Source organism: Purpureocillium takamizusanense, chromosome 2, assembly GCF_022605165.1.
Source record: "Purpureocillium takamizusanense chromosome 2, complete sequence".
NCBI classification, from domain to species: Eukaryota; Fungi; Ascomycota; class Sordariomycetes; order Hypocreales; family Ophiocordycipitaceae; genus Purpureocillium; species Purpureocillium takamizusanense.
In genome coordinates, this window is record NC_063069.1 from 4,246,954 (window position 1) to 4,274,361 (window position 27,408).

Below are 27,408 nucleotides of genomic sequence, written 5' to 3' on the forward strand. Positions count from 1 at the left end.
CTCCGGCTCCGGGCCAAGCAGGGTGCCACCGGGGCCGTCAAGGGTGCTGCCAATTGGCTGGTTGAGTCACATTTAAGTCCTCAGTGGGCAGGATCTGAGAATTGCGCCATTCAAAGACTCTCGGAGGGTACACACGTTGCCATCAACTTTTGGACGTTGTAGTTGTAGGCAGCTATTTCAGGGTCGGCGTTGCATGTAGACACCTTGGTATCTCTCCGGTTTCTCATTGTGTCTTTATGCAAGCGTCGTCTCCCTCTATCTCACATCCATTACCAAACTGCCTCCACCTCCGTTGTCGGGCTCAGCAACGACTGAGTGAGGCCCCGTCACAGCTGCACCAAGAATGGCCCAGGAAGCAGCCACGCGCGCCAACGGCAATGGCCGGGTACGATACGGTCAGTAGCGCACCTGTTCTTGATCTTTCCAGCGACCGCGTTGCCGGTCTTTCGCCGGCGACTCACCGATGGCAAAGGGCATCTGTGAGAACGAGAATGGTGGCTGAATACCTGCAAGAAAGAACGCATTCCCAGCCGGAGAACCCATTCGCGGCTCTCATCCCCGACCAGCAAATAGCCATCATACCCGAGTTTACTCTTGAGTCGGGCATTACGCTTTACAATGTCCCCGTGGCATACACGACGCGGGGCAAACTGACCGCCAACGCCGACAATGCCATGGCCATCTGTCATGCGCTCACCGGCAGCGCCGACGTGAGCGACTGGTGGGGGCCGCTGCTTGGAGGCCCCGGACGCGTCTTCGACACGTCTAGGTTCTTCATCGTGTGCATGAACAGCTTGGGCAGTCCGTATGGTACGGCGAGCCCCGTCACGGCCAAGGACGGCGACCGTGCCAAGGGACGCTATGGGCCAGAGTTTCCCTTGACCACCATCCGGGACGATGTTAAGTAAGTATCGCTGGCCGGCTCCATATTGACTCGGGCTGACTCATTTCGTGACAGCTTGCACAAATTGCTCCTGGACGATCTCGGCGTCAAGCAGGTCGCGGCCGTCATCGGCGGCTCCCTGGGCGGCATGTTTGTGCTGGAGTGGGCGTACTTTGGCAAGGATTACATCCGGTGCATCGTGCCCATAGCCACGTCAAGCCGTCACAGCGCCTGGGGCATCAGCTGGGGCGAAGCGCAAAGGCAGAGCATCTACGCGGACCCCAAGTACGACGACGGGTACTACCCCTTTGACGACCCGCCGTCGACGGGCCTAGGCGCTGCGCGCATGTCGGCACTCTTGACGTATCGCAGCCGCAACTCGTTCGAGGCTCGCTTCGGACGCAACATCCCCGACCCTTCCAAGGTGCAGACCATCCGCGAGCGGCCGCGGCCCAGCACGCCGTCCGAGGCGCACTTTCACATCCACAACGACGGCCACAACGTCAAGCGAACGGCACTTTCGCGTACCAGCAGCGGGGCCAGCGGTCCCCCGGAGACCCCGGTGGCGCAGGGATCTAGAGGTGCCGCGGCGACGGCGGCGGCGGCACAGAGTGCAACGCCTGCGGAGTCGCCTGATCCTCAGTTCCACGGTCCACAAAAGGGCAGTCTCACGGGCGGCGAGAAGCTGCCGACGTCGACGTACTTTTCGGCGCAGTCCTACCTGCGATACCAAGGGACCAAATTTGTCAAGCGCTTTGACGGCAACTGCTACATCGCCATGACGCGAAAGCTGGACACACACGACGTGTCGCGGAACAGGGCGGCTACCATCGCCGAGGCGCTGGCGCTGATTGAGCAGCCGACGCTGGTGCTGGGCATCGAGAGCGACGGCCTCTTTACCTTTGCCGAGCAGGAGGAAATCGCGCAGCATGTCAAGGACGCGCGGCTGGAGCGCATCGACAGCCCTGAAGGCCATGATGCGTTCCTGTTGCAGTTTGAGCAGGTCAACAGCTACATTCTGGCGTTCCTCAAAGAGGTTCTGCCAGACATTATGAGCCAGGAGGGCAGCGCGCCCGAGGAGACGGGCGTCGGGCAGCTGACCAAGTCGAGCACGTTCGGTGAGGCTGAGGTCGAGGACATTACTGCGTGGTGAACACCTTTGGTCTAGATAAAAACGATGGGCTAAGAGCAAGCAAGAACAAAATAGTAGTACAGACGCACCAGAACCCTGAGCTGTATTACATGCCATCCTGATTTGGCTACGTGAAACTACTTAGAACAGCACTGTTAAAGGCAAGGCGGCTAGACCATGGTTGCTGCATCTCAAACGGGCGCGTCGGTAACCATCTCGGCAAGCAGATCCTGGCCCATCGGGTTTCAGGGGTCGCCATCTCCACCAGGGCATCACCGAGACGTGGCGAGTCTTGGGTAGGACTAGTACTCCGTACAGCGCCGCACAGTCTGTGGGCATCGTCATGCTCACGGGGTGCGAGATGATGCCCATGCCAACCTTGACGGCCCCCGGTGCCAGCCCAATGCGCTCAGCGCGGATGGACTGCGTACTGTACCGTACGTCAAGATCCGTATTGCAGATGCGCATGGCATTCGGATGCCGCACTACGGGATGTGAGAGTTGGGCGCTCAGTAACGTGGCGCGCCCGCTTTGGCGGCCCGCTGCCGTGTCTGCAATAGGATTATGGGACACGTCGAGCTCGAGTACCGCCTCGCCTCGCCTCGGCCGCGCCCACGCACGACGTGTTCGCCAAGATCCGCATAGGGAGCATTTCCAGCCCCCTGGTGCCCGTATCATGCCACGCACAATACATTGTACGTAAACAATGGACCGCCGCCTTGCCAAGGGACGGCGATGATGACGGCGCTGGCGGTACGTCCAGTTGGATCTGGCACGTGCGCACATACTTCGTACGCACGAGCACAAGGCATGAGTCCACCATGGCGCTCGGCAATCAGAGACATGGCACGGCCCCGCTGGTATCGCATCCGTTTCATCGTTATTCGCGTCACAGATGCTTCTTGACAGGCCCAAGGTGATAGGCTGGCAACGAAGCGAAGCACCCCATGGTGCTGGGGCACCGTGGGCGACGGCCCAGGCAGGTCCCTTTGCGAGGAGCGGGTTTCGGGCTTTGCCAACAAAGGCTCACCGGCTCCCGAAACCAACCCACGGACCTTCGCGACGCTAACAAAAAAAGACCTTGGCCGCTGTAACGGTGCCACCCTACTGTAAACAGGCGCACGAGGGCGGGTTGGCGAAGACGGCGGTGTCGCAATGGGAGGTGGCCCAATGACCGTCCGAGGATAGGCCAGCATCGTGGATCGTGATGCGTGGATACGGCTGCGAAGCTGACATTGATGATGGGTCGTGTAAGGCGACTGAGAGCGTGCTTCGTACGATAATCATCAGAGGCGACCCTCGATCTTACTGTACTGATGGGGCTATGCTGCACATTCGCCTCGTGCAGAGTGTAACCCAAAGCCGAAGGCGGCCTGTGATAGATGACGACTACCAAGGCGATAGGGGAATGCGTCGCCGCGCCTCGTCGAAACGAAATGCGGCCCGACAGCGCTCTTGCAAAGTCAGTTTGGAAGCATTTTCTGGGGCATAGATGGATGGTTGGATAGCGAGTGGTGAGAGATTGATTGACTGACGATGGATTGATTGATGGCTTTGCGGCTGAGTCGATCTCGGGGTTCTTTTGCGCTTCCATGCACCACACCTCCTCCTTCCGTCAGGATTAACGGGGCCGCGGCAGAGCCCCTGGAGGTTTGGTGGCTTGGCCGGCTGGGCACCCGCATCGTGGTGGTGTTCTGGAAGGGTGCTAGAAGCCTGCCCAAACGCCGAACAAAGGCTCCACGGGGCCAAGCGGCTGACGGTAGTGGGCGGAACCCTGTAAAGGGCCCCGGCCCTGCTCTCCTCGGCGACTCGCCGCGGTCGCTGACGCAGGCACTCGCGGGTGCCCTGAGGGGGGGACCCCCACCTCTCCTGCCCACCCACAGCAGACCAGCCAGGCCCGCTCGCTGGCCGGCGTCGAGAGGTTGTCTGCGCGAAATCGAGGGCAGGAACTTATCCCGGCAATGATGAGTCGGGGCGTCAGCCACGGCCCGGCGCCAATCCGCCATCGCCGTCGCCGCCAGGAACAGGAACACAAACACGGCGACGATGACGAGACAAGCGTGGTGAGATGGGAGCGAAGAAGGCAGATGGCGGCAGAGCGCGTTTGACTGAATGGTTGCGACCGATGCATGCATGCCCCCTCCCCTCCTCCGGCGTCAGGCCAGCACCATGCAGTCGGGCGGCTCCTGCTCCATCCAGTTCCAGCGTGCCCCCCTCTGTGCTTTCGGTACAAACCTACGAAAGTACCTACCTGTACCCAGATACCAGGCAAGCTGTGTGTACCCAAGCTCAGCACTGTAGGTACGTAAGGTACGTACGAGCAATGGGGCCCCTGCTTTCCATACCGAGGTGAATCCGTCCGTCCGTCCATCCAGGTTCCAATTGGAAGCGGTCCCATGCCGGCCAGCCAGGAAGGCATGAAGAACTGGAAGCCATGCCACCCGAGGGCACAGCAAAAAGAAGCGCAGCACGGCCACCCCCACCCGCTGGACCCAGCACGGAAGGTACAGTATGGTACTCATGTACGGTACTAACGCATTGGGCCGCCGGGGTCTCCAAATGGATCCTTCTTCGCCGCCTTCTAGCACTGCAGCCCACCCGCTACTATACCTAAAAGTCCGTCCGACCCCCGGGCACGCCCTGCCGTTTGTCATCTGCAGCAGCCCAGCTGGCGGGGCAGGCGCCCAGGCAGGGCTCGTGGAGCGGAGCGCAGCGCAGCGCAGCGCATTGCAGCATACCTTTGCCTACCTCCCTAGCGCAGTGCAAGGGTGGAGGGTCGCTCGCCCGACCCGAAGCATCTGATCCATCCAGCCATCTCCACCCACCTCCACTACCCACCCATCCCATCCATATTTGTCCATGCACTGGCAAAGGCAGAGGCAGAGGCAGAGGGGAGGCAGAGAGGCAGAGGTAGAGGCCGCACTGGTCCCTCCCTCCCTCGCCCACCAGCCCATTGACAGACTGACTGACTGACTGCCTGGGCCGCTTTCTCCTCTGCTCAACGTGAAACACCACGCAACACTTCACTCGCATTCCATCCTGCCCTCCGCACGCATACCGCGACGACCTCGTTCGACCAGAGTCGACTGACCATCAGTCCGTTCTTCCTGCCTCAAACCGGCCCCGAATTGAGCCCCGACATCCGCCACTCTCTCCCCGGCTTGCCGGTCCCTCGGCGCATTGACGACGACAAGGAGACTGGCGCCATAACGCAATCGGCCCTCAACCTCGACATTCGATCGTCGCACGCACGCTCGCACGCACGCACCTGCGCCCTCCGCAATTCCAGCCCTATCGCCGGGACTGCTTCGACCAACGCCCTGTCCGACCCCATGGGCAAGACCAGCCGCCGTCGCTGCCTCAGAGTCTCCATGTCGCCTTAGACCCAAGCACGAATTCACTCATCTGTCACTGTCTCACCCGCGCCGAGCGACCCCGACCCGCGTCTCGCTTCTCATGTTGCCGACAAAAGGCACGGATAACCTCTGTTGGTGACGATCACAACGCCGCCGCCTGCGTGATGGCGCGCTCTGTCGACGACGATATGCTGCCCCCGCCCATGGCGACGACGATTCGCGAGCGAACCCTGGGCGGGAACCGCGCCTTTCACAATTTCTACAATGACTACTCTCACATACCCGACCCCAACCTGCGGAGACGACTTGCCTTGTCCGAGATTGACAAGGTGCCGTTTGGATTGTACCGTACGTGACTGTGTGCCGCGCTCCCTTTTACGATGTGCAATGCTAACTGCTTGTGCAGATGTCCGCGCAGTACTGGTTGCCGGCGTTGGTTTTCTTCTTGATTCTTACGACATCTTTGCCATCAACCTCATCACGACATTCTTAGGTATGGTCTTTTGGGGCGGCGACGATAATGGCAACGGGTACGGAGGAAACGGTGGGGTCTTGCCCGACACGATCAACCAAGCCCTCAAGGCCTCCACAAGTGCCGGCATTGTTATCGGCATGATTGTGTTTGGATGGTTGGCAGAGTAAGCGGCCTCGCCTGGCACAGACAGACAGACTGCTAACATCGTTTCCTAGCGCTCTCGGCCGCCGCCGAATGTACGGCATAGAACTCGCCATCATCATCTTCTGCACCTTTTGCTGCGCTCTCGTCTCTGCAAGCCCGTCCGTGAGCGCTTCGGCGCTCTTGATCTTCTGGCGTGTGGTCATGGTAGGTCTCACATCATAGCAGAGCCCAATATGGGAAACGGGCTGACACAAGCCAGGGGGTCGGAATCGGCGGCGACTATCCGTTATCATCGGTGATTACTTCGGAGTGAGTTGTTCCGAGCCTCTGCTGGCGACTCGATACTGACGCGGCCGTAGATTTGCTCCGACACGGTGGCGTGGTGCCATGATTGCTGCCGTCTTCTCCATGCAGGGGTTTGGGCTTCTCATGTCGTCTGTAGTTGCCCTCATCACCACCGCCGCCTTCAAGGGTGCGTACATCAACATCAAGGACGAGACGCAGTGCGACACTGCCTGTCGAATAGCTGCCGACCGGTCCTGGCGCATTATCGTCGGTGTGGGCGCCATTCCTGCGTGCCTCGCGCTGTACTACCGCATCACCATTCCCGAGACGCCACGATACACCTTTGATGTCCAACACGACGTCGAAAAGGCCGATGCCGACATCCGAGCGTACGTCCAGAGCAAGGCCAGTGGCGACTACGAGGCCAACCGCAATTCGGGAGCCAGGGTGGCCGAGACAAGCCTCGATGTCCCACGAGCATCATGGGCTGATGTCTTTGCCTATTTCGGCGAGTGGAAGAACCTCAAGGTGCTCATCGGAACCACACTGTCTTGGTTCTTTTTGGTGCGTAGACAGAACATGTTCGCCGCTGACGCTAGGCATGCTGACTTGGGCGCAGGACCTGGCCTTTTACGGCCTCGGATTAAACAGCAGCATCGTTCTGCACGCTATTGGATACGCGACTGGGAACAATCTGTACGACAAGCTGTACAACCAGGCCGTCGGCATGATCATTCTATCCTGTGCTGGCTCTATCCCTGGGTACTGGACGGCAGTATTTACCATCGACACTGTGGGCCGCAAGCCACTTCAGATATTCGGCTTCCTGTTCCTGACAATCATCTTCTGCATCCTAGGGTTCAGACTCAAGCACTTGAGCGAGGGTGCTATGCTTGCGTTGTATATTCTTGGGCAGTTCCTGTTCAACGCAGGTCCTAACACGACGACCTTTGTTGTTCCGGGCGAGTGTTTCCCGACACGTTACCGATCGACCGGCCATGGACTGTCAGCGGCCATGGGAAAAATCGGGGCCATCGTCGCCCAGGTCATCAGCATTCCGTTGCTGAAGCAAGGACCGGGAAGTGAGGGCTGCGTTGGTAACGCCTGCTCGCCTAATCTCGATGGCCTCCTCAAGCTCTTTGCCCTGTTCATGCTGCTAGGCACTCTGGTTTCCTTGCTTATCCCCGAAACCAAGGGAGTGACGTTGGAGGAGCTGTCGGGGGAATCCAGAACCAGCTACAATGCTGGGTGCAACGGAAGCATCAGCCTTGGGTCGCCCAAGCTGCGGGCCTGGAATCCGTTCCACGGCGGCCAGCCGGCCGGCTTCATCTACCCCCGGACCCACGCAGGTGCTTTTGCCAAGTCGAAGCGATCGCCACGGTCAGGGGCGGTGGCATCGCCGGAGCTCACCGAGGAGAACGCCCGGCAACAAAAGACTCGCTTCTGGCGACGGCATCGGAAATCTCGCGGTGCCAGCGACGGATCGACCGAACTTGCTCTGCGCGACCGAAGTGGAGCAAGTGGCCAAGCGGACGGTACATCAGCAGACGGAGCCGGGAGCACGGCGAGCCAGACGATGCTGCACCAACAGCAACTGCCGACCTGGGGCGCCGGCTGGGGGAGAATTGACCGAGGCGGCCCACCACAGGTGCCTGGCAACATGCAGCTGCAGGACGTGGGCATGCTACTGCGGCCGAACTAGGGCGTGCGTACAGTGTGTGTGTGTGTGTGTGACTGAAGATAGCGGGCATGGTTGGGCGTTGGGTTGATGCATTTGCATTTTGCTTCAGGCGCTTTGATGGGGATATGTGGACACCACTAGACGATGATACCTACATGCATTTTCATTGTTAGATTTAGTCTCGGACAGCTGGAGGGACTGTAGGATGACGAGGATGAATCAATGACGGCAACAACGGCGGTTGCCGCTCAGAAGCTTAACGACGCCGCAAGGCCCCAACATTGCGCCAACCGGAATGAAGCAGACATGATCGACGTGCAAGATGCGATATGTCTTCCTCAGCAAGCCACGAACTCTGAGCAACAGCATGAGAGTAATCGAGAAGAGACGAAGCAGGTTCTTCAATGGCAACCGACTTTCCATTTGCTGTGTCGCTTGCTGGCGGCTCTTTGAACTCGTTTGGTTGGGATAACCCCTCAAGCATGTCAACTCATAACATGATTGCCCCCCAGCTCGACACAACACGAAGGGAAGCCCGAGAGGCACGGCGCGGGTTGTGCTTGTATGTTTTTGGGCCTGCCCTCCGTTCTCACGGAGGCGCTCGCTGCGAGACCGTGACGAGCGGGTACTGTCGGGTGAATGGCCGGCACGCATGTCTCCTATGCAGATGTCGTCGGGGCGGCCCTGTCGCATCAGCAGCAGCAGCAGCAGCAGCAGCAGCAGCAGCCGCCCTGGTCAATGAGCCGGCGAGGACAACACAACAGGACGGCATGAAGGCAGGAGGACATGCGCTGACGTGGAGAGGCGGGCGCCGGAGAGGCGGCGGCGCTGCATCTTGGGGGGTCAAGGTCAGAGTATTGTAGCCTGGTATTGTGAACTGCGAGGAGGTATGTTCGCGTAGAAAGTGGGCGTAAAAGCCTGTGCCAATTCTCGCGAATCGCGTGGAGAAACTGATGGATAATACATGATTCGCTGAATTGCAACATGGAGAGAGAGAGACGTCGCGGCGGTGTGAATGGATGGGCTTTTATGCGTGAGCAGCACAAGGAAATGCGTTGACCGAACCCAAACCCGTCACCGCTGATGCCCCTTCTGTTCATCACACATCAAGGCATGATGTTATGGGCGAGTCAGTTTAGCCTGGGGTGCCGTGTGTTAGCAGACTATGACTTGGCCAGAGACGAGGAGAGAGCCGGCGAGGGAGGGGGGGAGGGTGCTCACATTTGCACTCGCCGCACGTGTCCATGGCGTCGGAGCGGAACTCGTTGTTGGAGGTGCAGCCGGAGTGAATATTGGACGCTCGGCAAAAACTATTGACCCTATCCGGGCAGGTGAAGCGGCTGTTGTAGTTGACGGCCTCGGCCTGCTTGGCCTGCTCGGCGGGGGCGGGGGCGGCGCTGACGCCGGACGCGGCGAGAAGGAGGACGGAGAGGAGGGTGGCGGTGATGGTGGACTGGAGGGCGAGGGATAGCATGGTCAGCACATGTTCTGTTGTTTCTCTCTCTCTCTCTGTCTTGTGATGAGATGTTACGCGTCGCCAGGTGACCGAACCGTGACGTCGTTGGGAACGTCCCCTCCCAGGGATGGTGTTGATATTGAACTGTTGATGCGGCAGGAATGGGCAACGTACCTTCATCGTGACTTTTTAAAGTTTGGTAGAGTTGAACTTTGTTGAAGTGATTGTCGTCGTGGTGGATAACTTGAAGTAAGACTACTCGGGAGATCGACGACCTTCTTTTCTTTCTTCCTGTCCCTCATGGCGGGGGTGAGGCGAGGGCACTCGTCTAGATATATCCGTCCTGTCACATTGTCTCGGGGGCAGGCAGCAGCAGCAGCAGCCGCAGCCTGGGACAAGGGGCCAGGGCCACCACCCTCAGGTACAGAAAGTAGACTTGACTCATGTCTGAGATGCAGGAGGGGGAGTCTGTGTGGTGTTCGGCCGCCGAGGAAGAGGGATAGAAGGGGGGGGGGGTGGTACCTAGCAGATCAGATGGATGGGTGGTACGTAGTTAGCAGTACGCAGTGACGATGGTGGAAGTGGTGGTGGTGGTGAATCGTTGCTCGCCCTTCCCCCCCCGGCAAGGGCGGGAGATTGCGCCTGTCTTGGATCGTCGGGACGTTGGTCGTCGAAGTGGTGAGTTGGCGTGTTGTGTTGATGCGGCCACGAGGACCTAAGTGACGAGGCGAACGCGGCCAAGGACAGGGGGGGGTACCTCCCACGCTCTCTCCCTTCCAAGCGATAAGAAGAGCCTCCAAAGAAAAGAGAGGGATGGGCAAAAGAGAAAAGCAAAGAAACACCCCAGACCTGTGTCCAATGTCTCGCCGGGGGGATGCGTGGCGGGCTGCCGTGAGTGCCGGTACGTAGTAACTAGCAGCGCCTCTTCCGCGGGATATGGTGGCGGCGTAGAAACCAAGCCGGGGGGGCAAGTTCCAGCCGCAACTGTGAATTCCACGGCGGCCAAGGCAAGCAAGCCACCAGCATCGGATGTTGCGGCCTCGCTCGGAAGGGGGGAAAGAAGGCAGCTGCGGCGGTGGTGTGGACTGACCTCGTTGGCTTATGGAGTTGGGAAAGATGTCTCAGACGCCCCCCCTCTGGCGCAGCGAAATGTCTTGGAACTCGGACCCATCATGCGCAGGCACGCAACGCAACGCAACGCAACGCGCGCATGAGGGAGGACGAGTAGAGAGAGGGGGGAGAGAGAGCTGCTGCTGCTGCCGCACAAGGACTTGTGGTAGTAACTAGTAACTAACCCTCTCACCACGGACATACATGCGTGCTAGAACGACTAGGTGCTGAGTCAATGATGGTCGTATCGCGCAGCACTGTAGTCTCTGTTGCACCATACCTGCAAAGGACCATGATGCCCGCGGACGAGGGCTCAACTCTGCGGCAGCAGCAGGAATGGCCAAGACGCCCGGTCGGTCGGTCGGTCGGTCGGTCGGTCGGTCGGTGATACAGCGCAGGAGCCTGATCGACATTTGCGGTTTCTGACGCCGGGCAGCGCGACATCAAATGTTGACCATGTCGACGATTTGATGGTTGCACGAGGACGTGCTTGCTGGGCATGCCATGTCGAAAACACAAATGACTATAACTTATTACATATCTCTTCGAAAGGCGTGTGTGCTGAACATACGTCCCAAGTTACTTCTTAGTTAGTAGCTAGTAGTCGGCACCGTGTTGAATCCGTGGTTCAACAACTCCTTGTGTGACTTTGTTTTAAAAATAACTAGTTAATAACTGGGACCTTGACTTACAGGAAGAGGAAAGGAAGGGAGGGGCCTCTCTCCCGAACGAGTGACGGGAGTGAGTGCCGGCTCTGGGGCGCTTTTGCCCGTGCTCCAACGCGTTGGACAGCGATCCAACGCGCGCCAGCAAGACTGCCTGCCTGACTGCCTGACTGCCTGCCTGTGACGATCGCCTCCCCCGCCAGCTCTTGCTTGATTGATACCACGTGAGGGTGGCATTCGCCCGCGTGCTCAATACTCACTGTAAGATATGTACGACAAAAGTTCGAGCGAGATTGGGGAGATGGGCCGTTGCTGCGCGCATGCTCGCGCGCACCCCCAACCAGGCCCAACATGAGTTAGTTGTTATAACCTCGAGCTGGCCCGCCGATGCAGCGCCGCCCAAGGTTACAATGCGTGGCTACTTGACACCATCTACACCAACCTCATATGCACGCGCATGGCCAGCAGGTCGAGCGACGGACGGCGGCTTCAGTTCCTGCACACCATAGGCAGCAGTCCGCAATCCGCCGGCCGGCGTCCGCAGCAGCCAAGCAGCAAGCCCGCGATAGCTTCCTCTCCCTTGCTGAGCTGTTGCTGCACGTGCGAAGCAACGTATGTAGCAGCTCCTCTCCCTGCACCCCGCAAGGTCTATTTTTAGGGGGAGCTCGTGATTGACGGGTCCAGAATATAGAATATACAATGTACGGAGTACATATAGTAGAGATAATTACATGTGTCGGACCACTCCGTTCTCCGTTGCAATACTACAGTACCACTACAGCGAGCTCTTGGCACCCCGTCCGTCCAGAGAGCTTGCGCCGCCGCACGAGCCTGACGGAGGCTGAAGGGGGGGCGATGGGGGCGGAAGGGCGGAAGCAAAGAAACATCCAAGATGCCGCCGTCGCCGCGATCGCCGCCGCCGCCGCCGAGATGGACCGGTCGAGATCACGGCTCCATCGGCGATTTCCCCGTCACGGCCCTCTCCCTCCCCTTCCAGGTCCGAGTCCCGGCCCGGGGGGGAGGGCGGAGCGAGTGAAGTTGGAAATGAGTGGCATCGTTCCTGGTCACAACTCACGAGGCTCAACCGCAATGTGCACGCCCCCCCCCCCCCCCTTCAAAGCCGACATGGGAACGGGAGACACACACGCACCACCACCAAAAAGAAAGAAGAAAAACAGGTCCTGGCAATGTGCATTATTATTTTTAGACCTTAGACATCTACTTAAACCAACCCCTCCCCTCCCCACTCCTTGGCCGGCGAAGCGGCCGGGCTTTGTTCGGAGGGCAGGGGAAAAAAAAGTCGAGAAGAATTGGGCTTTGTGAGACATGAGTCTCAGTTGGCATGCAAAAAAGCGTGTGTTTTTTTGTGGGGGAGGATGCCGTGACGCGTGCTCGCGCGCGCGCGTGAGAGAGAGAGAGGTAGAGAGAGAAAAAGAATAGACAGAGAGAGATAAAAGATTGGGGAGAGGGAGGAGGCGGAGCAATGGACAGACAGTTCACCCCAAAGACCTCAAAGTTGTCAGTACTAACTAACGTAGTTGTTCGTGCAGGCCCCGCCTGGGCCGTGAACTTCCTTCGCAACGCGACGTCTAATGTGCGAGAAAAGGGGGGAAGAGAAATATGTGCGCGTGAGAAAGTAAAAAAGACGACTCCGTACCATATCAAGTCATCTGCATAATACTTGTTAGAAGGAAGCCATTTCGACATCTCCGCGTCCTCCTCAGAACGCAGGAGCCCCCCCCCCCCCCCTTCCCCCCCCAAGTTCCCAACTCTACGAGAGCCCTTCTATTTTTCGGTTCCCACGTTGTCCTCCTCCCCTCTTCCCCCATATCAATCGAGTGAGGCCTCTTCCTGGCCGAGACGTCTCGATGCGGTAGTAGTACGCACCCTCCACTTACCCACCCACCCGCTTACTTGACACAACTCGTTTGCACGGGCACATACATAGGCATGGCGGACAAACGCCGAACTCACACATACACACACACTCGCACACACTCGCGCACACACACACGTATATATATATATACACGAGTGAGTCAACGGCCCGTCCTCAAACATACGGGCGGTCCCCCCAAAACCGCGCAGAAACGCGACTGGACCCAAAGCAACAATCAGCCTTCGCTGCTACAACATACATACACCACACGTACGCAGCTGACAAGGTCCTTGCCGTGCCAGGCCATACTATGTATATGCTCGGTACGTATGCAGTTACGATGGTTTTTTTATCGTGTCGTCGCCTGCCCCCGCGAAACCGCCGTGTCCTCCTGGTAGCACTCGACTCGAGAACATAAAATACTACGTAACTATACGTCGTACAAAGCACGTAGTACAAAGAGTTGGCAGCCTTGCACGTCGCACACATCTGACACAAACGAGAGGGCGAAGGTGCACCCACTAGGGGTGTCGAGCGGGGAAACAAAAATCTCCGATCGATTCAACGGCTGCGTGTGCCCGCTGCTCGGCTGCCCACTCTTTGCCGCGTTACACAGCGCATGCCCATCGTCACATGTGCTTGCTTCCTTGCTGGCTTGACTGTGCTTTGTCCGCTACCCCAGCTCATGTCGTGTTGAAGGAGTGAGCCTCGATGGCGTAGATTACATTCATACTTTGTAGCGCCACAAAAAAAAGGTGCCAGCTAGCTAGCTATCTCGTATCAATGGCCCTTCCTGTGCGCGCACGCCCGGGGCGCCAGGCTCGCTCGCTCGCTCGTCAGTTGTAACCGTTAAGGGACGAGAGCGGAGAAGAAAAAGAAAAAGGGACAACGAAGCCAGAGAACATGGCATGAGGTATCGTAAGTCATATCAGCCTATCCTCTCAGTGCTCATCCATCAGTCATCATCGTCCTCCCACCCTCCATCCCCGCCGTCCACTTCTACTGTCGTGCCGAGCGCCTCTTTGCCCTGCCTGATCATGTCCTGGAGTCTCTTGTTGAAGGCCGCAATCCGCACATCCGCGTCCCGTTCCTCCATCTTGCGCCGCGCCGCCAGCTTCTTGGCCTCGGCATCGAGACGAGGACTCGCCTCGATGGGGTCCTGCTCTCTGCCGCCGCGGCTCGACGCCGTGGACGCGTTGCTATGCGTGCGACGATGCGATAACGAGGCGTGCCCGACCGACTGATTTAGGGAGCGCCGCCCAGAGTGAGAGCCCGCAGCGTGCGAGGTTGGCGACGCCGTACCTGCGGGGTTGGGAACGGCCCTGCTCGCCGCCTTGGCCGGCTCGGGAGACCTAAAGGATGCTAGCGAGGCCGAAGAAGCAGGCCGAGCCGGCTCACGCGCGGATGGGGAAGCGGCGGTGGAGGAGCTCAGGCGGCTCGAGTATCGGCGTGGCGTCGAGATGGCAGGGTTCGTGGCGCCAGCGTTGGGTGCGTTGCGCGGGCTGGCCACGATCCGGCGGCCAGTGGTGGCGGCCGGACCCTGATTCCGGTTTCGAGGCTGTGGTCGGTTTGCGGTTTGCTTGCGAGGCGTCGACGTCTCTGGCCCGGGTCGCGGTTCCTTGACCATGACCCAATTTCTGCCCAGCTCGTCTGCGGACGACCCCATATGTCTCCGCTTCGCCGCCGGGCCAGTAGGCGTAGACGCTCGGCTATCGTAGCCCGTATATGTATCGTCGGCCGCTTCGTTGTAGCGATACTCGAAGCCTTGGGGAAAGTACCCGGGCACACGCTGCTCATCGGTGACTTTATCATCGTCGTAGTACCGCGGCGTCTCGGGCGCGAGCTCGTCTCCTGGCTGCACGTCGTACCCCGTCCCGCCACCGGCATAAAAGCCCCTAAAGGCACCTGCCTTACAAAACTCCCAGACCTTACCCACGACACCACCGAGGGTGCTGAAAGCGACACTGCTCCATCCACGTGACTGGGCGGGCGCGGTGGGAAGGTTGAAGAGCGGCATCGGGCCGCCCGGATCGATCATGTCGACGTCGTCACGAAGTCGCTTGCAGCCGAGAGCTTTGCGGTAGTTGGAGTCGGAGTACATGCTCTCGCCAAGCACGCTGCTGTCGTCGGGCCCGGCATGTGGCGTGCCGACCTCGCCGGCGAGCGTGTAGACGCCCGGGTGGGCATGGGTGAAGATGGGGGCCGGGGGGGCCAGGACGCCGCTCGGGGGCTTCGCGGGCGTCGAGGGAGAGTCATCGTGATCGGGCCAGCCGCTGGCCTTTTGGGTAGAGGGGTGGGGGTTGTGATTATAATGATGGTGATGTTGGTGGTGGTGTCGCTTGCGCTTGGTCGTAGAGGCGGTGTCGACAACGGCGGAGGCGGGCCTTGCGGCGGTGGGGAGATATCCGGAGCTCGAGGCGGGCGAGACGGGCGGACGGAAGAGACCCTGGTGGATGCCGTCGGCGTGGAAGGCGCCGGGCATATGGAAGCCCGACGAGAGCGTCATGGTGGAGCTGTGGTGGGCGTGTGTATACCTTATGTATGTGCGTGTCGGTGTCTCTCGACGCGACGAGCAACGGAATGCAGCGGGCTCGTCGATGTGGGACGGGGGACTCTGTGGCAGATGCGCCAGTAGCTCCGGCGCTCCGGCCAATCGCGCGACTTTGGGTGAGCCGGGTGAGCCATGCGGGTGTGGTCGCGCGACTTGGGTGAGCCAGGCATCTCTGCAGCGCAAGAGGTGGGGCGGCTGGGTCAGCACTTGGGACGGCCGCATTTCATTGGTTCTCGTCATGCACGTTGTCCCGGCTGCCTCGACCAGAAGTGCCCCGTCAATCTCGCCGTCGCGACGGTTCCAACCTCAAAGTCAGAGCATGTCAACACCATCGGCTCGCTGAACCTACGAGGCGCGCTGACAGAAAAGCTCGCCACGACAACCTCTCTCTCCGACCCTCACGTGGAGCGAGTACTGGCACAAAGAAGTATTGGGCCTGGGCTCGACGATCCGCCCGCTCGCTTCCTCGAGCCGTTCGACCGGACGGCCTTGTCGATCACCGGTGGCCTCTGCTCGACATCTACAAACACTGCTTGGGGGATTACGCAACCTGAAGGATGACTGGTGTCCCATCCAACGCGCAACTAGCGACAAGGGGGTTGCGTCGCAAGTCATTGGATACCGTCCCTTGCCAGAGATGTACGCTCCTTTCGGAGAGTTCACGCCATAGCGCCGCAGCCGGTGATGGCTGCATCCGCGAGCCGTGCTGTACGCGTCATGAGCTTGTCATTGGATGATGCAGGTTACTGCGGGACAGTGGTGGCTGTCACGACCAGGATTCGGCCAGGAATTGAACGGCGAACAAACACGAGGTGTCGCGCTTGTTGACCTTGCAGCCGGCACTCCGAGGTGAAGCATGCATCGCGGATCGACTTCATTGACGACAAAATGAGGGGGAATGTGGCAACAGGCCACGCGAGAGTCAACCCTTACATACCGGAGAGCCTCAAATACTCGCACGCCGTCCGTCGATATTTCAAATGGACTGAGGGGCTGACGGGTTCCTCCCCTCCACCTCGACCTCCTTCATGCCTCGATCGCTCGAACCACGTCGTCTGCCTGTTTTGACCCGGCGACCGGTGCTTGTCCGTCAAGAGGCGGTGACTGGGAGCTCCGCTATACACGATATGGTGCTTGCCATCACTCAGTGGGGCGGTTCTGCGACGAAACCTCCGTTGCTGTATCCCGTCGCAGCATCAAGGGAGGCCGTGGCACATCGGTGCTTGCTGGGCTCCCACAAGCCATTCTGCTGAGATATTTGGCTGGGCTCGTCGGGGGCTGTCGCACCGTTGCGCCCAGCAACGCAGGCGTGCACCTTTGCTTTGGCTTCCGCTGCGATGGTGGCGGTGCCCTCAATCGTCTCCTTTGGGCCGCCGCGAAGTGCAGCTCACTGCTGCCCGGCTATGGCTTGACGGCCGGATTTCCATGCTCTTGGGGACAGGTTGTGTAGTGTTCTTTGGCCGGCCTCGGAGGCATGCTGCGATCTTAGGGTCCAGGATTCGGCGGTAGGGATTGTGCGAGGTCGGCTCCCTGAGGTGCCACCGTGGGTGAACCTCCCATTTCGTGAGGGGCATAGCCGCTTCTGACTTCATGGCAGCACGGGATTCCCAACTGCCACGAGACAGAACAATTGTCATTGCAATCCCCAATCGGCTCCGGCCATGGACGCGACCTACTTGGTATTGATCCCAAAGCGCGCCGATGTTCCTTCGTAACAAGCTTGAGTCCTGGGTCAGAAATTACCATGCGAAGTCCTCCGAGGTATTCTGAACCGGGCCCGGAATATGTAAGGGAGGTTAGCACCTCATCCTGCGAAGAGGCATCGATGAACTCTCGCTCTTGATCAATCAGCATGGCCTCAATGGCCTCCACCAGCGAGTACAAATGGCTCATCCCATTGAGCAGGTAACTCTTGACATTGTTGTTGCTGGCCTCGGTGCCAGAGGTTACCCGAATCCCGAAATTGCGGTACTTCTTGATGAAGTATTGTGCCTACTGCGCTCGTAGGGGTAAGTATGTCTTATGAAGGTACATAAGGATGGCCGGCTGGTCGTTGAACTCGTCGCATAGGCGCACCTATGCCTTTTCGTGCTCTTCCTTTGTCTCCGCAAAAGCGACGAGCTTCCACAAATCGAGGACACCACGGTAGTTGTGGGGCACAGGCGCAGCGAGGTTGCTCTGGTTCAGTGGGCTGTCTTGTCTCTCCAGTGCGTGCACAGCCTCCATATCCTTCGAAGACAGCCTTGCGTTTGGACTGCAATCTCCATCGCTTTCTGCATCATCATTTCCGCTCTTCCATTTCCGTTTGGCATTAAGAAGAACGTTTGCGTTGATATGTTGAATACATATCTGTTGCTGACTGTCGGGATACTGGCTTTCCAGTGCTGCCTTCATCGCCTGATCGTAGTCGGTGATAACAACATCGGGTAGCGGGATTCCATGCTTCTCGTTCAATTCTCTGATCGATTCCGCGAGGAATTGGAACTCTTCGCGTCTCTCGTTATCGATCAAACCGAACGCGGCGTTGTATACGGATTTCAGGCACGTCTGCCCCGTAACCTGGAAGAGCGGTAGCTTGAAGCGATTGGTATTGTACGTGTTGTCAAAGCTCATGATTTCCGGAAAACGCTTCCACATTCGGAGACAGTATGGGAAGGTCCACAGTAGGCCAACAAGACGATCAGGCTCTGCCGCCGACCATTTGGCGATGTATGGAATGCTCCTCTCGTCGAACAGCTTGATTAAGGCGGCTATTGAGCCTAATCCGCCAAGCTTTTCGCGACGCAAGAGTGCCCTCGCGTTGTATATATCTCTTCTCGTATAGTTCGTTCCGAGATGCTTTTCCTGAACGATGCCACGGACATCGCGCGCCCTAATCCCGACGCGTCGGCTTGTCGCTTCAATTGTCGCCTTGACAGATTCCGTAAGCCTCCGATGGACTGGATGCGCCGAGATACTCATGCAGCCGTCGTGGTTGTGTTGGCTGTGCGCAGGGTCGGCAAACGCCCGCAGAGTCCACATGTAGTCGTTCTGTTCCATGGCCTCCGCAATGACCTTCCACTTACAACCACATTTGCGCGACCGCCTCTCACGGAGGCCCGCGCCCTTTGACGCACGTGGCTCGCCGTATCGATCACACTGGAACACGTATCTGGTCTTCCGCACTCGACTGCCGGAACCGTTGTGTCTGACGACGCCAAATCCATTTTCTTTTGCAAATTCGTTGACCTGCGATTGAAGAGCATCGACCGATATGGTTGCAGGGCCAGGGATTAGTGGGTTGGGGATAGGCACCTCGGTGCCCTGGCTGCTGGACCCTGTGTCGGACAGGCCGTCCCATTCCTCGTATTCCTCTTCCACCCAGCTCCGCGGCGGTCGCGGCGGTGGCAACGGTGACGTTGCTAAGGCCGATGAGGACCGGCCTCGGGCCTCTGGAGCGACCCTCCGCGTTGCAAGCGCCGGGCAGTGCTGAACCAGTTCGAGTGCCAGTAAATCATCGACCTTGGCTTGCTCCTGGGCGAAATGCAAGGCGGACCGAAAACGGACCGTGCTCTTCGTCCGTTGCTCGGCATCATCTGAACCCGCTTGCTCGCGCAAGCGCCGTCTCTCTAGCTTGTCAGGGCCTGGAACTCCGGAATTGATCAAGCGCTGCGCACCCCGGCCGCGGAACCAGTCGTCCAAAAAGATTCGCGACTGCCGCAACTCCCAATATGGCTCATCAACTCCGCGGTTACCATGTGGCTTGGGAAGGCTGCTAAAATAGCTTTCTGGCCATGTCGCAAACAGGTTGTACAAGGCGTTGTCGTCGCCATCGCCGTAATGAGGCTCGGGGTCAATTGCAGAGTGGGGTGCGGGAGCGGTACCGGTCATAGCGCTGCCACTGGGGTAGCTGAAATGGATAGTCTGTCAAAGGGGTTCCCCACTTCAACGACTAAGGTATGTATTTTAGTGTCGATGATGGTGAATTTGAACTGCCATGGTACGGGGAGTAATGCTAATAAGTACGGTCGTCAAACCGTTCACAGCTTAATAGCGATTAATTAGATGGCTGAGAGGCAAGTTGGGAATGCTGGAACGAAGCTGCATGACGTGGAATGTTCAATTGCCCGATTAGGCGGTTGAGCCACACGGCGTCCGTAACGTGGCGTCCCTAGTAAAGTGGTTCGGCGTCTCTATCAATTGCCATTTCGAGAGCACCTGGACCGACGAAGTACAGCTGGCCTGGCTGCAGGAGGCAAAAAGGCTCGTCAGAAGTCTGTGGGAAAGAGAATACAAGACACTCTCGATTCCTGAAACGCCTGAAGAGGAGCCCCCCTACAAGCGGCTGAAGACCATGAGCGCGTTGGAAAGACATCGCGCGCAAAGGACGTCATCCCTTGCAGGGGACTATTCGTCCTATCCTACCTCGCTAACAGGAGATCATGATGAGTACGACCGGTGGCTGTCAAGTCCGGATACAAAAAGCGACCCCTTTGTCACCAACCCGTTTCAATACTGGTGGGGGAAACGAAAAGATTACCCACGCCTGTCAAGAATGGCTCTCGATTTGCTGTCGATTCCTCCCATGTCCGCAGAGTGCGAGCGCCTCTTCAGTGTCGCGGGACAAATGGTTTCGCCACAACGCAGTCGGTTGGAGGCGAGTACCATCGGGGTTACGCAGACTTTGAGGTCGTGGGTGCGAAATGGCCTGATCAGCACCATAGATCCGTTAATCGACGTATCTGCGGATGCTGCGCATAGTATCATACAGGGGCCGGGCGACGAATTGAAGTAAATTATGGGGAGTGGGTTCGGGTTTCAACCTTTTCAATTCCACGTCAATCCATTCAATCTGCGGTCAACGTGGTTCAATTCAACGAGCAGAATGATGAGTAAGCGTCAATTCAACTCAATACATGCTTCAAGTGGATGGAATTGAATGGATCGCCAGCCTGGTGGGACCACTCCAAAACCCAGACAAGGACACATTGCGAAGCGCAACATAATCGTGAAGCAGTGTCAATATAATGGAAAAGCAGTATCATATTGACCATCGAGTGTACCGAAGCGTTAGGGACAATATCTATATACATGCACGGGATAGGATAGAATCGCCAACCAGGACCACTCAAAGTCAATGCCCACTCTAGGCCTTGGATACTTCTTCGGCAATGCCTCTCCCCGCTGCCCGCCCCGAAAAGATGCAGCCGCCCACAAACGTCCCCTCCAACGAGTTGTATCCGTGGACGCCTCCGCCGCCAAAGCCGGCCGCCTCGCCCGCGGCATATAGACCGGGGAAGGGGGTGCCGTCGGCGCGCATGACGTTGCTGCTAAGGTTCGTCTCGATGCCGCCCAGCGTCTTGCGCGTCAGTAGGTTCATGCGCACGGCAATAAGCGGCCCATTACCCTTATCGAGGAGGCGATGGGGCTTGACAACGCGGCTGAGCTTATCGGGCCAGTAGGACCGGGCGTTCTTGATGAGCATGGCCTGGGCGTCCTTGGAGTAGGCGTTGTTCATCTGGGCGTCGCGGGCCTCGACCACGTCGCGGATCTGGACCAGCTCGAGGGTCGGGCCGTTGCGTTCGGCGGCGAGCTTATTCATGCCCTCGACCAGCTCGTCGAGCGTGTCGCGCACGACAAAGTCCTTGCCGTATTTCTGGAAGCTCTGGACGGGGACGGTGCCCTTAGAGCCGAAGACGCGCGTCAGCAGCAGCCAGATGCTTTTGCCCGTGATGTCGGGGTTCTGCTCGGAGCCTGCCAAGGCGAACTCGCACGCGATGATGGCCTGATTGAGGACGAGCCACGTGTAGTCGTACCCGGTGCTGCAGATATACTTGAGCGTGCCGCGTGTGTCGCTGCCCGGGAAGAGAAACGGCGGTAGCCGCTTGCCCGTGGCGTCGAGCCACAGCGACGAGGGCGCGGGCAAGACGCGAATGCCGTGGCCGGGCCAGATGGGGTTCCAATTCTCGAGGCCCTCGTTGTAGTGCCACATGCGATCGCGGTTGATGACGTGGGCACCCGCAGTCTCCGCGATGCCGATCATGCGACCATCAACATGCGCGGGGACGCCAATGACGAAGTGCTCGGGCACCTTGGGGCCGAGCTGGTCGACGGGCCACGCGGCCTTGATGGCGTCCAGGTTGCCGCCGATGCCGCCCGACGAGATAAGCACGGCGGCGCCGTGCAGCTCGAAGCGGTCGACCTCGACGCGCGATGACTTGACGCCTCGCGCCCCGTCGTCCGGCTCGAGGACGCGGCCCCTGACACCGACGGCGCGGCCCGATGTCTCGTCCACGACGACCTCGTCCACGACATGCCGCCACCGGAACTGCACGAGGCCCATGTCCGCCGCCTTCCGGACGGGCTCGGCGAAGGCCCGGACCACCTCCGGGCCGCTGCCCCAGGTCAAGTGGAACCGCGGTACCGAGTTGCCGTGGCCGCTAGCCGTGCCGTCGCCGCGCTCGGCCCAGCCCACGTTGGCCATGAAGCCCATGCCGCGCGCCTTGACGTACTCCTCCATCTCATCCGTCGCGAAGTCGACGAATGCGCGTGCCCAGCGGCGCGGCCAGACGTCCTCGTCGTCGCGGTCGAAGGCTGCCGAGCCCTGCCAGTCGCGCCAGGCCTGCTCGCGCGAGTCCTTGATGCCCATGCGTCGCTGCTCGGCTGAGTCGACGCAGAAGATGCCACCGAGCGACCAAAAGGCCTGTCCGCCCAGGTTGTTCTCGTTCTCCTGTTCCACGAAGACGACGGGGACACTCTTCTCCTGTAGCTCGAAAGCGGCCACGAGCCCGGCGAGACCGACGCCCACGATGATGATGGGGTTCTTGGATGCCATGGCGGTGGCGATTGCTGCTCTCGCCGTTGCGAAACTCTTCAGAACTTCAGCATTGAGACCTCGCCGTACACACGTCTCCGCCGTATTCGTCGGCGCCAGTATATTGGTCTTAGATGCTGTGGGGTGATGGGGTGGCGAAGAGGGATGACGGTTTAGGGGAAGCTGCGCAAGATGTAGGGCCCCGCGGTATAGGACACTGTGTCAAGAGACGAATGATCATGTGCTAAGGTAGTGTAGCGAGGCGCAAAAGCCCGTCGGCCATTTCGTTGCTCAATCACGTCCGTTGTCGTGCTTGCCGTTCCAGGATGGCCATCCTTCCTGACCCGGTGACAGTCAACACAGTCGACTTGGATGCCACTGCAGATAGAATGGGTAGGCTCCACGAGCCGAGGTACACGCCAAAGAGATCAACAGCCGACGCGGGGCGTACTTGTCGAAAGAATGGAACCCAATAAACCACCTGAGTTGTACTTGGTAGCCTTCAAACGTTTCGTCAACGACATAGGAATATTCACGCGGAACCAGGCCTCGCGAGGCGCCCTTGTCCACAATGTGGGCGTCGTCCGCGGCCAGATTAGCTCGCAATTCAGAACGAGAACTAACAACGTGGGAACGGTATGAGTGGAAACGACTAAGGAAGAGGCTGCGAGGCGCAATGTTAGGACAGGAAACCCTTATCTCACATCGGAGAGACCGTCGGCGGTGATGGGGATTCTTGCAGTGAACACGCAAAATACGACTGTTATCGCGGACTTATTGGAGCGTGTCAGCAAGATCGCAATTCTTCGATAGGTAGTTGAACGCTTCAACCTGCTGGCTAAGGCTACTCGCCGGTTATCTTGAATCCACCCATCCATACGAGCCATTCTGTCGACCGCTTATATCAAGGGCGAGACTTCCGCGTTCCGGGTGCTAAGATTAATGACTAGCTACTCCGATATATGTTAGGTATAGCCCGGGTTCGGTTGCAATATAGTGCTAGCGGCTACTATTCAGAGAAGGAATGCCATTCGTGGCATATACTTAATAGAGTTCCCTTACTGTCTTCGCCTTCTCGGCAAAACCGGAAATGAGTTATGTACGTTGCGCAATATCCTCCGCAGTCGCGCGTTTCTCTCTTACAGATCCATTACTCGTCTCTCGTTTTTAATTTTCTGCCTCTTTGATGTCTGCCGCATTCGCTCCCGCTATTGCCTGTGAAGGTGTCGGTGTTAGTGAGGCAGTTCGGACGTATACTGTAGCATTTCATCCCATACCAGGATATCAGTCGTCCAGCCTCTAATCTTGGCCGTCCGCGTTTCCAAATGTCACAGTTATTGCATGCAATCCTTTACGCATTTGTTGAGGTCAGGCTGAGTGGGGAATTACAGCGGCTAGCCATGATATTGCTGGCCTGTTATGAGCCTCCGCGGCAGCCTGGGTGGCATATACGTGGAGCTTGTTACCCCACAGCTCACGCCACATAGCGAAGCGAGGCAAATGGGTTTGATCAGTAATTCGGATCTCGCCCGTAGGATCAATCAGCTCAAACTCTCATTAATGCGAACGGCTCTGTAAACCGGTAGCGCTACTATTGTCGTCGATTAGCCACTTCACATATACAGTTTACTCAACTATCTTATATCTATCCATGGCACAAGTTCCTGAACAGACACCCCATCTACGGCTGCCGTCCGAGCGAACGTACAACAAATACATACGCCTTCCCATATGTCCTGTTGCATTTCAAGGATGCATAACTACCCGACGACTGGAGAGACGGTCGGTTTGAATTAGCACGTCTTTGCTAGCTTACTCATGCGTCAGCTGAGGGCACGAGCGTCGTGACAGCACAAGTGGATAAACAGCGGACGACCGAAGGCGTCTGGCGGAGGATCAGAGCGATGTTCTCCTTCTGCGAGGAGCCTAACCTTCAGAATTGAGATGATATATTCGCCCTGATTGGACATGATGGAAGTCCCTCTGTGGGGCCAGTTGAAAGTGAGCCTACTTCCTCGTCGACTCCTGATCGATGTTGCATCGCCATCCTTCGACTCGAGACTGACCTACGGTAAAGCGACTATCTTCTGGCGCTTTAAAAGGGTCGCCATCGCTGCTGTGACCATTTCGCTTTTGTTCTGGGTATGAGTGCCGCCCTGGAACCTCCTTTCTTCCACGCGCCGTCTCGTTTCTCCTATCGCTGACGTTCCGAACGTTCCGACATCACAATGCCATCCCGAACGCTGCCGACGTTTACTCGCGCCGAGGTGGAATCGCACGCGTCCGCCGCATCGTGCTTCGTTGCCATCGGCACTAAGGTGTACGATGTGACGGATTTTGTCGACGATCATCCTGGCGGTGGCGACTTGCTGCTGCAGTATGCCGGCAAGGATGTCGGGGACATCTTGAAGGGCCCGACTTCACATCCGCATTCGGAGGCCGCGCACGATGTTTTGGATGAATTGCTAGCCGGTCTTATGGTCCCAGAAAAGGCTGTGGGCGCCAACAGCTTCGCGCATCCTAAGGCCGAGGCCAACGGCGCGTTGAACGGCTCTGTGGCCACCGAACCGTCCACATTCTATGTCCACCCTCGAACTGGTATGTCCTGCGAAGAGGATTTGAGCAGGGAGACGGATATCTCCCAGGACTACAGGAAATACAAGTTCCTGGATCTCAACCGGCCACTCTTCCTCCAGGTCTGGAACGGCCGCTTCAGCAAAGAGTTTTACATGGACCAGGTCCATCGCCCACGACATTACAAGGGTGGTGACTCGGCCCCGTTGTTTGGAAACTTCCTCGAGCCGCTCACCAAGACTCCATGGTGGATGGTGCCGACCATTTGGCTGCCGTGCGTCTGCTACGGAGTCTATCTGGCAAACCAAGGCCACGAGAGTCCCCTCATCACTGCCGCCTACTGGGTGTTTGGTGTGCTCCTGTGGACATTAATCGAATACTGCATGCACAGATTCCTCTTCCATATCGATGAGTGAGTTTGCCGTAATCAACGTGTTGGGCCTGAAGGGTTGGCTAATAAACCCTGCAGCTATCTGCCCGACAACAGGGTCGGCATCACCGCGCACTTCTTGCTCCACGGCATCCACCACTATTTGCCCATGGACAAGTACCGTCTAGTCATGCCGCCTGTGCTTTTCGTTGTGTTGGCTACTCCCTTCTGGAAGCTATACCAGTTCGTCTTCGCGTATAACTGGTACGTGGGCACTGCCGTGTACTGCGGCAGCGTCTTTGGCTACATCTGCTACGACTTGACCCATTACTTCCTGCATCACGAGAATCCCTCGCTGTGGTTCGGGCGGCTGAAGAAGTACCATCTCCAGCATCACTTCCTCGATTACGACCTCGGCTTTGGCGTCACCAGCAAGTTCTGGGACACAATCTTTAGCACAGAGCTGCAGCCCTCCATCAAGACCAAATGAGCCATCCTCGGTGGTCTGGTTGCCTCTGCGCATTCCCGTCGACTGTAATCGAAATAGGTTGGCTAGAGGTGTCAGTGGCAGCGACATTGTCGATTTTGGTGGCGGCTAGCAGTCGTTTGTTGAGGGCGTCTGAACACTGGATACAACTTACAAGGTGCATCATACTGATACGCATACGGAGGTGTAACAGAGATATCGACCACCCCCTAGTAGCAATCGACTATCTGGTCCTTATCAAAATCCTTCTCCTCTTACGATATTGGCCTTCGTCATTGTTGTGTCCTGCCTCTTATTCCCATACCATGCCTCTCTTTCCTTGCCCAGTCCTCAGCTTAATTCGAACTCTTGGCGACGCATAAGATGTATTGTCAGCCGTTAGTCGTACTTTGTGTTTGATGCGCGGCCGCCTAGGCTTGTCATGTGAGGCGCACGATTAAGCTGGCTCTGGCGGTGGTGGAATCGGTGTGTTTAGTAGTTCCTTCGTAGATTATGACGCAGTGTTTCCTGCGTAGGACAACTCGCTATGGGGAATTTTTAGGCTGTTAGGCCAAGGGATATCCAAAGGGTTTTCATGAAAGGTCACGGCCGCATTCGACCCATCGAGCACGAGCATTGCTTCTGATGCAAATGACCTGTAATCAACTGCTGCATTCATTGGACCTATGCGGTCTGCGGTGCATCGAGTGGTACTGTGTGGCATCTTGGGAGTGTTTGGCAAGGGAATACCACAACCGTCTCTCCATCAGAGGGCATAACCGCAGCCAATACATCGAGTACGAACAGTGTATCTGATGCGTATGACGCGAACTCGATGGCCGACCCCATTAGTGGGGTGCAAGGACTTTCAGTCGTCGCTGGTGATGATGGCCGCAGCATCAAGTCGAGTCTCCTGGCGCAGACCTAGACTTCCGTTGATCCAGCTCCCCTACACCAGGCAGAGCCCGGCGATGGAACTTTTTTTTTTTAGAGTGTGACGACGTCCAGTACGGCAGCAACGGTATCAAGACGTCTCGGGCAACCAAATTTCTACTTACAAAGTCCTCTAACTAAAAATCCAATCAGTCGACAGTCGCAGCCGTGCCTTGAGGAACGTAGTTCCGAGAGGTTTTATGCCCCACCCGCGGCCACCTGTAGCCACCTTTCCCCCCTCGCTTTCCGCCTCTCCTGTTGGCCCGCTCCGCTCGCTTTCGTTGGTGCTCGTGTCGCACAGAGGACAGCCACAGGCCGTATACTATCGTACAGCGGGCCAACCCACTCTAGAAACGGCTGCCTAGCAGGCAGCCGTCACTGCCTAAATTGGCATAGCTTTCCTTTGTGTACAGGGGAAGGCAACCCGGTCGCGGGTTGCGCAAAAGGCCTTGAGGAACGAAGTTGGGCAGTTTATCAGCTCTGGTCGTGAAATTGAAGATCGGATGAAGATCCGTGTAGAAATGTGGGGATTAGGAATCTGCAGGAAACGCGAGCGAGTGAAGGCGCCTGTTAGATTGGCTGGGATACCCCTGAGTCACTACTGAGAAGTGAGCGAATGATCCGGTGCTACGTGTTGGAAAAAAAAAAGCAATGA

The 27,408-nt window shown here is 57.9% G+C and overlaps 7 protein-coding genes across 9 annotated transcripts; 4 read left to right on the forward strand and 3 right to left on the reverse strand.

Moving 5' to 3' along the window:
- The first annotated feature begins 121 nt into the window (after positions 1 to 121).
- On the forward strand, positions 122 to 2,188 carry JDV02_003073 (Homoserine O-acetyltransferase). Of its 3 annotated transcripts, none has more exons than XM_047984162.1 (3): positions 122 to 395; positions 514 to 904; positions 959 to 2,188. In XM_047984162.1, exons 1-3 carry the CDS (start codon positions 344 to 346, stop codon positions 2,034 to 2,036), a joined length of 1,521 nt encoding a protein of 506 aa, XP_047840135.1. In that variant the 5' UTR covers positions 122 to 343; the 3' UTR covers positions 2,037 to 2,188. The 3 variants fall into 3 exon arrangements, with proteins under 3 accessions (XP_047840135.1, XP_047840137.1, XP_047840136.1); XM_047984164.1 differs by having other exon boundaries at positions 518 to 904; XM_047984163.1 differs by having other exon boundaries at positions 122 to 904.
- Positions 2,189 to 4,853: 2,665 nt separating this feature from the next.
- On the forward strand, positions 4,854 to 7,977 carry JDV02_003074 (uncharacterized protein; the record flags this gene model as incomplete). The annotated part of the gene is made up of 6 exons (XM_047984165.1): positions 4,854 to 5,719; positions 5,778 to 6,009; positions 6,062 to 6,194; positions 6,250 to 6,299; positions 6,350 to 6,839; positions 6,895 to 7,977. The coding sequence occupies exons 1-6, from the start codon at positions 5,536 to 5,538 to the stop codon at positions 7,975 to 7,977; spliced, it is 2,172 nt and encodes a 723-aa protein (XP_047840138.1). The 5' UTR covers positions 4,854 to 5,535.
- A 777-nt stretch (positions 7,978 to 8,754) lies between these two features.
- JDV02_003075 (uncharacterized protein) lies at positions 8,755 to 9,569 on the reverse strand. The gene is made up of 2 exons (XM_047984166.1): positions 9,178 to 9,569; positions 8,755 to 9,096 (listed from the first exon to the last, which is right to left on the reverse strand). The coding sequence occupies exons 1-2, from the start codon at positions 9,428 to 9,430 to the stop codon at positions 9,092 to 9,094; spliced, it is 258 nt and encodes an 85-aa protein (XP_047840139.1). The 5' UTR covers positions 9,431 to 9,569; the 3' UTR covers positions 8,755 to 9,091.
- Positions 9,570 to 13,960: 4,391 nt separating this feature from the next.
- On the reverse strand, positions 13,961 to 15,683 carry JDV02_003076 (uncharacterized protein). Its single transcript, XM_047984167.1, has one exon. The coding sequence runs from the start codon at positions 15,570 to 15,572 to the stop codon at positions 14,022 to 14,024; it is 1,551 nt and encodes a 516-aa protein (XP_047840140.1). The 5' UTR covers positions 15,573 to 15,683; the 3' UTR covers positions 13,961 to 14,021.
- A 50-nt stretch (positions 15,684 to 15,733) lies between these two features.
- Positions 15,734 to 17,856, forward strand: JDV02_003077 (uncharacterized protein). The gene is made up of 2 exons (XM_047984168.1): positions 15,734 to 17,160; positions 17,215 to 17,856. Exon 1 carries the CDS (start codon positions 15,750 to 15,752, stop codon positions 16,176 to 16,178), a length of 429 nt encoding a protein of 142 aa, XP_047840141.1. The 5' UTR covers positions 15,734 to 15,749; the 3' UTR covers positions 16,179 to 17,160; positions 17,215 to 17,856.
- A 2,886-nt stretch (positions 17,857 to 20,742) lies between these two features.
- JDV02_003078 (uncharacterized protein) lies at positions 20,743 to 22,431 on the reverse strand (the record flags this gene model as incomplete). The annotated part of the gene is made up of 1 exon (XM_047984169.1): positions 20,743 to 22,431. The coding sequence occupies one exon, from the start codon at positions 22,429 to 22,431 to the stop codon at positions 20,743 to 20,745; it is 1,689 nt and encodes a 562-aa protein (XP_047840142.1).
- Positions 22,432 to 23,973: 1,542 nt separating this feature from the next.
- SCS7_1 (4-hydroxysphinganine ceramide fatty acyl 2-hydroxylase) lies at positions 23,974 to 26,075 on the forward strand. Its single transcript, XM_047984170.1, has 3 exons — positions 23,974 to 24,411; positions 24,488 to 25,396; positions 25,454 to 26,075. Exons 2-3 carry the CDS (start codon positions 24,639 to 24,641, stop codon positions 25,842 to 25,844), a joined length of 1,149 nt encoding a protein of 382 aa, XP_047840143.1. The 5' UTR covers positions 23,974 to 24,411; positions 24,488 to 24,638; the 3' UTR covers positions 25,845 to 26,075.
- The last annotated feature ends 1,333 nt before the right edge of the window (positions 26,076 to 27,408 follow it).

What these genes read in the sequence shown, in the direction of transcription:
- SCS7_1 (XM_047984170.1), top strand. Translation starts at nt 24,639, where the DNA reads ATGCCATCCCGAACGCTGCCGACGTTTACTCGCGCCGAGGTGGAATCG. An exon ending in TTCCTCTTCCATATCGATGA is followed by an intron (nt 25,397 to 25,453) that starts GTGAGTTTGCCG and finishes TAAACCCTGCAG; the next exon opens with CTATCTGCCCGACAACAGGG.
- JDV02_003075 (XM_047984166.1), bottom strand. Translation starts at nt 9,430, where the DNA reads ATGCTATCCCTCGCCCTCCAGTCCACCATCACCGCCACCCTCCTCTCC.
- JDV02_003077 (XM_047984168.1), top strand. Translation starts at nt 15,750, where the DNA reads ATGCGGGTGTGGTCGCGCGACTTGGGTGAGCCAGGCATCTCTGCAGCG.
- JDV02_003073 (XM_047984163.1), top strand. Translation starts at nt 237, where the DNA reads ATGCAAGCGTCGTCTCCCTCTATCTCACATCCATTACCAAACTGCCTC. An exon ending in ACCATCCGGGACGATGTTAA is followed by an intron (nt 905 to 958) that starts GTAAGTATCGCT and finishes ATTTCGTGACAG; the next exon opens with CTTGCACAAATTGCTCCTGG.
- JDV02_003076 (XM_047984167.1), bottom strand. Translation starts at nt 15,572, where the DNA reads ATGACGCTCTCGTCGGGCTTCCATATGCCCGGCGCCTTCCACGCCGAC.